Consider the following 6,634-nt stretch of genomic DNA (forward strand, 5'->3'; position numbering starts at 1 on the left):
TTAATAGATCGAAAAAAAAGGTGGGGCGCCGGATAAAGACAAATGAATAAACTAAAACAGCTGTTGCTGCACAGCAATTGGAATTAATATTCCAACAAAATTGTTGTCTAAAAGGATGTTGGCGGTCTTTATATCCCTGTGAATCACTTTTTGGGCACAACCTACGTGCAGGTATTCCAATCCTTTGAATAGAGACCCACATGTGGATAGCGTCAGATATGTGGTTAAGTATTATTTGTCCACTAAGCAATACTTAATAACTGGCGTTCAGATCATAAAAATGTCCTGAGCATTAAAGTAATTAAGAGAAATAGCTACCTTGCGCTGCATCTAAAGCTATTTTGAGCCTGGTTCTCCAATTTAGATTGGAATGTCGTGTGCTGGGACCTGGTAAAGAAAATAACATAACTAAATGCGTGTTGGTTACCTCGTCTATTCTAACGACTCAAGCAAGCATATCTGTCAGTTGAAGTATTTACCGTAAAGGTGATCCCTTAGGGAACCTCCCGGCATGTACTCGTAGACAAGCATAACTTCTTTGGATTTGTTACAATAACCCAGTAGAGATACCAAGTTCCTATGATGAATTCTGGAAAGAAGATCAACCTGCATTCATAGAGTAAAATAAATGCATGAATTATAAATACATATACTACCAAAACTGTGTGGTTAGACATTGTTACATAATCCAAATTACACCGTATTATATAATTAAAGAAATAAAGAAATATACGAGAATCACCTCATTCATGAACTCCTGAAATCCCTGTTGGGAGAACTGCGAGAGCACCTTTACTGCTATGTTTCTTCCTCGGGGTAATTCGCCTAAGAACACCGGTCCAAATCCCCCTAAAGCTTTGTGTGGCCGCTATCATCTCTTCCAGAGTGAAGACACTGAGCTTTGTTGAATTTGGCACCATACCCATTGAGTAATCTGCACTACATTCAAAGCACAAAAATCCTTCTAAACTACAGGTACGTTTCATATTATTTTAAAATTATATCTAATATTGCTAGCATTTCCTAACCTCCGGCCGCTAAAGATCTTCCTTCCTCTTCCAGCACAGTTCCCTGTTCTTTTCTCCCCAATTTATTGTGGTACATAATAATAGATACTATCAACGCTAAAGCGATGATGGGAATTCCGGTGAGGGTTGTTCCGAGGACAACCTTCAATTTATTCTCCTTTGTATTATGTAGAATGCATCCCCACTTAGGGATCTGTAAGTAGGCGTTTCCACAGTAACTGTAACATACCAAAAATAGAGATATTTTACGAAAGTCTTCCATTTAGATTAATTACAATCTAAGCTGGATTGGTTATCAATGTCTATGCCATTTTACTTCATAGAAAACAAGAAACAGAATTGAGAATTTCGAGTGCGGTTTGTGTCAAAACATAAAAGAACATAAAATAGGATATTGTTACCTGAATTTCACCGAACTATGGAAAAGTTGGGCAGGAATTACACCACTGAAATTATTATTCTCTATATTCCTGTGGAAAAAATATTGCTATATAAAAAAATTTCATTAATTTCATTTAACTTGGGGAAAATATTAATTATGAATAAAATTTAGTGATTATCTTAATTTAATTTTGAATAAGAGTTGCCAAATGATAAATAGAAAATGAAGAAAGAGGTTGACGTACAACTCTTTTAGGTTTTTCAGTTTAGATAGCCAGAATGGAAAAGTACCGCTCAACGAGTTGTTTTGTAGATATCTACACGATATAGCAATGTAAATTTGGTTTAATGAAGATACAGAGGCTCAATAATAAAACCAGATAAGCAGAAAATTAATTGTTGAAATGAAACTCACAGCTTTTCCAGCATGGTTAGACTGGAAAAATTTGGGAACGGCCCCATGAAATAATTATTGCAAAGTGACCTGCAAAATTAAATTTCATCACGAAACGGTAAGTACTGCACATCTGATATAACAATCAAACACAAACTATGACCCGAGCCTCATCAGGATTTCTTCGAAATCAAATTCTGCTTACAATTTCACTAATGCTGTCAACTGTCCAATTTCGTTTGGCACCAATCCTGTAAGATTCTTTCCTGACAAATCGCTGGCAACAATACGCTTTTCGTCAACATACAATTTCACCTATGAATCTCCTCAATTTTATAATTTCAACCCTAAACACATGAAATAATCAAACTTACATTTCCGAAATTCTTTTTGACGAAGAATTGCTTTCACAGACAATTCCTTTCCATGGGATCAAAAAGCAAGGATCGGAAATCCAATCTTTTATGCCAAACCTGCTTTTGATGGCCTCTAGAGCTTTAACTGCATTATAAAAACTACTTTGGTTAGAAATTGAATCATAATATCAACCATTCCAATCTCTAAACGTCAGTGAGGTAACTTACGATCTTGTGCATATGTTGCCGGTTCGGTGTCAACTATTGTGTAAATCTCATAAGCGTTGAGTATGGGACCAATAGTAGCATCACTCGTGTTCTCAAAGGCAAAGTAGAAGTAATCTGTTCGATTGGATATGAATGTTAGCTCCAAGGTAGAATAATTGCGCGGAATTGTAATGGCGTGAGATAGAAAATCATCATTTATGTTCACGTAAAATGATCTCAATTGAGACATATTTAGCTTCTCGATCTCTGCAAAATATAATAGCAGTAATACTTTGTGACCAGAGATCGGATCAGGGAGTGGAAACGCAGACGTTGTACTTATAACCGCTGCCGTTTGCATCACAGCAGGTGGAGGAAGTTCCTTGGTATCATTTGTTGAAATGGGCTCCTCAGTACTCACAAACTGTAGATCAATAGAATTAGTCGTAGACAGAAATTGGTCCCAGATCCGGTCGAACTCGTCCCGAGGATAGCTGTTTTATAAACCATGCAAAGCCATTCAACTCAGTCATTAGAAAAAAAATATAACTAGTGCTCACATATCATATTTCATTTAGTCATGTGGTACTGCCATGGAAAGATCTAAATTTATTAACTGGCCGTAGGAAAATGGCTTACAATGAATATCAACGAGACCAGCTGGTTAATTGTGACTCTTAGATTTCCATAATTAAACAACAACAAAACAAATAAATTAATAGAGAAAATAAAAAAAAAACACAAAGATATACAAATTAAAGAGGGTCAAAAAAATTATTGCCACTGAATGGTTGATTATTACGCTTAGATTTCCATAAGTAAATGCATACAGCCCAAAATATTTACCTAATCTGATCAAGCTGATTGCCACCAACATTGTCTCTGTATGGTGACATTAACATTGTCCCTGGCTTAGCCTGTCCGTACATGCCTGGTTTGAGCTTCCTCAGTTGGATACCAGAGATAAAAGGATCATCAAGCTCCGAGGTTCTAATCAAGCAAATGTACAGCACTCGGCCAGAACTAACAAATATTGTTTCATTGTAAATTGAAATGTCTCGATCTGAGATCGATACATTTCCCCTAGCTAACATGCCTGGTGTCTCAATAGAGAAAGCGAAGCTTGGTAATCGTTTGAATCCACTGTAATTTCCAACGACAAACACTAATCTTAAGAGGTAAGGCACATCGGGGACCACAGGCAATTGATAACAAGACTTTTCAAGAGGCTTTGGGAACACCCGTAGACTGTGCACGCCATAACCGTAGGCCAAATCTTAGCGGAGCTCTGCTGTCTGACCCACGTCTATGTAGTTAGCATCACTGACCCATGTCATATTGTCTTCAACAGTTCGAACCGCTTTCCCTCCGCAACGGATACTCAAAAATCCTTCCACGAGACCAGATATCAGTTAATAAAACAGTATCTTCTCAACTAAATATAAAAGAATGATGGATGAGCCTTATAAAACAACAAGATATCAAATGACAATCCTAAAAGTTAGACAAAACAGAAACCCTGCGACTTTCTCCGTAGCAAGCAAACTTATTATTAGCCATTTCTTCCGGTTAGAGGGTAACTCAGTATATACCTGGTTGAGCATATATAAGAGACAATAAACTCAAGAGCACTCCGACTGGCGTTATGCAACTGCCCCATTTGCCATACTGAATTTTGTCCATGATTTCACCCCTATTTTAAAAAAAATTGCTCTAGAGATCTAACGATAGATTGAAAAGAAGATTTGGAACAAATGGCTCCCTATTTCTGGAGAAATGAAAAGTGTTCTTTACCAGTGCTTCCCTGGTCTTTCCCTATGTTCGACCTCTGTGTAATATATTTCTTCTCCACTGTGTGACACTCTCTTGGATAAGGGTCTCTCCAAGGGTTATAGTTGTCCACTTATCCCGATTGCAGATTCTTACCAACCGCTTACGTGGCATGTTCAGGCCAACCTCTCCGTCTCCGTTTACATAGACGGACGCTGGCGACGGGCAGGGATTACCAGAGCTATTTGTGGTCACAAAGCTTTCGCAGCCGGAAACCTAGGGAAAGCCATATTTCCTATGCTATAGGGTACTGAATGCTTTGACAGTGACCGTGACAGTGGAGGATTAAGAATGTAAATACATGAGCATGGCTTACCATAAAGGAAAGGTCATCCATCCCGCCCACTGTGCATCAGGAAGGGTCATCCATCCCGCCGCCATGTACTACAGAAGAAAGACCGCGACAGGTCATCCATCCCGCCCCCTGTGCATCAGGAAGGGTCATCCATCCCGCCGCCATGTACTACAGAAAAGGACCGCGACAGTGGAGGATTAAGAATGTAAATACATGAGCATGGCTTACCATAAAGGAAAGGTCATCCATCCCGCCCACTGTGCATCAGGAAGGGTCATCCATCCCGCCGCCATGTACTACAGAAGAAAGACCGCGACAGGTCATCCATCCCGCCCCCTGTGCATCAGGAAGGGTCATCCATCCCGCCGCCATGTACTACAGAAAAGGACCGCGACAGGTAAGGACGATTTAAACGACTCATCATTTTAAGGTAAGGACGATTTAAGTTTAGGAAGTGGGTAAACCAGTGAAACCTCTTAATCCGAACAGATAACGGACCGCTGCCACTTGCAGCACGCTTTCCAAGATTCCTGTCCACGTGCAACATTGTGGTTTGAATTGCGTGTCCAACTTGTGGAATGGAGCATACAATGTTGTTTCGTTTCAAACGCACGATAGTGACAATGACACTCTACAATAACTGTAATGTTAGGCAAACGTTATTTCCAATCCTATAGATCCATAAATAATATAGATCCATAAATAATATAAATAGCAGTTGTCTATAAAGAGACTTTTTGAAAGTCTTTTTGGCTGGTTTTTCTGGTCGAAATCCTGCAGGAATTTATTGGAATTGCAAATTTGATGGCGAGTTTCTGCACATTGAAAGCCTCCAAGGAGTTTTTCAGGGTGCTGAATCCAAATATGCAATTAAAAACTCATTTTAACTGCAACAAATCAACATTTAACCTCAATTTCTTCCGCCGGATTCCGTCACCAGAATCTCCAAAAAATCGCATTATAGACAACTCCATATAAATATAAGTCGCCCAAAATCTAAATCAAATCACATCATAGAGCTTGATATTTAATGTGCACGCCCAATCTCCATCATACATAGTAATAAGGTCTACAATACAATACTGGCAGGTCCCGAGCTGTCTACAATTAGTAATCGACAAGGATTTGGTGATGGTGGATACAGATATAGTTCCGCAAAATCCAAATCAAATCACATCATAGACGTGTATTAGTAAACAGAGATTGAAGCAACCATGTAAAACATTTGCAAAAAACAATGTAACAATGTCAATGAAATTTTGTCTCATGACTCGCTTTGCTGTGAACAATTCAGCACCCACCATGGGCTGAAACTAACCAGCGTGACAGTGGGCCACAAATGGAACATGTTCACGTTCATATGTGGCAGTATGAAATGGTAGCTGTTGTAAAATTTGAAATAAGTTGTAAAGCTATTCCATATTTCGCTCTTTTACAAATTTAGAATTTTATATGAAATGAGATGATATTTTAAAGTTTACTTAATTAAAAATAGTTTATGGGATTATTAGTTTCTTGTTTTTAGTTTTTTGCAATTCAATTTTTTTCATTTGAAACCTTAAAACAATCTCCTCACTCTAAAAACAATGCCAAGAAATCGATGCTGACATATCACATAATTTTATATTTTGAAATAAATTCTAATTTCATTAAAGTGGATGTGAATATATTAAATATAATTTTGGTATTATATGATTTCAATTAACTTATATTCAATTCGATAGTTCACCCATATGATGTTTCTTGACGACCTATTTTTCAGGTAGTGTCACACATCCACAAGTTAAAATATACATAAATAAAAAAATGTAAACTAGCACAGCCATATTTACCAAGGTAAATATGGTTGATATCGACTTATATCAAGCATATATATATCAACCACATTTTCCAATGTGGTTGATCATAGGCTTATATCAAGCACACTCATAATTATTATGGGTATTTAGGATTATTAATAACTATATAGAATTATTAATAACTACTCCAATATATTAACAACTAGATTATTTATATATATTACTGTATAAATATTATATTTTAATATTATAATAATTATATAAACTCCTAACATATATTAACTAATAATAAGAATAGCTCATAATAATACTAGATTATCATTATATTATCTAAATAATCTAAT

General features: G+C 37.1%; 1 protein-coding gene and 1 long non-coding RNA gene across 3 annotated transcripts; both read right to left on the bottom strand.

Annotated features, from left to right (window-relative positions):
- Window positions 1–320: 320 nt before the first annotated feature.
- Window positions 321–3,210, bottom strand: LOC149188742 (putative LRR receptor-like serine/threonine-protein kinase At1g67720). Of its 2 annotated transcripts, none has more exons than XR_016256305.1 (10): window positions 2,388–3,157; window positions 2,178–2,304; window positions 2,009–2,080; window positions 1,825–1,893; window positions 1,655–1,726; window positions 1,430–1,498; window positions 1,029–1,246; window positions 743–934; window positions 480–606; window positions 321–387 (listed from the first exon to the last, which is right to left on the bottom strand). XR_016256305.1 is itself a non-coding variant. In XM_089413092.1 (10 exons), the coding sequence occupies exons 2-9, from the start codon at window positions 2,725–2,727 to the stop codon at window positions 744–746; spliced, it is 1,158 nt and encodes a 385-aa protein (XP_089269218.1). In that variant the 5' UTR covers window positions 2,728–2,860; window positions 3,169–3,210; the 3' UTR covers window positions 333–606; window position 743. The 2 variants fall into 2 exon arrangements, 1 of the variants encoding a protein (XP_089269218.1); XM_089413092.1 differs by adding an exon at window positions 3,169–3,210 and having other exon boundaries at window positions 333–606; window positions 2,388–2,860.
- Window positions 3,211–3,222: 12 nt separating this feature from the next.
- LOC149188743 (uncharacterized) lies at window positions 3,223–4,302 on the bottom strand. The gene is made up of 2 exons (XR_016256306.1): window positions 3,959–4,302; window positions 3,223–3,756 (listed from the first exon to the last, which is right to left on the bottom strand). It is a non-coding gene; the product is annotated as an uncharacterized LOC149188743 (long non-coding RNA).
- Between the last annotated feature and the right edge of the window lie 2,332 nt (window positions 4,303–6,634).

Source organism: Pinus tabuliformis, chromosome 3_1 (genome assembly GCF_031772625.1).
Source record: "Pinus tabuliformis cultivar Carrire ecotype Pingquan chromosome 3_1, CPIR1, whole genome shotgun sequence".
Lineage (NCBI taxonomy): Eukaryota > Viridiplantae > Streptophyta > Pinopsida > Pinales > Pinaceae > Pinus > Pinus tabuliformis.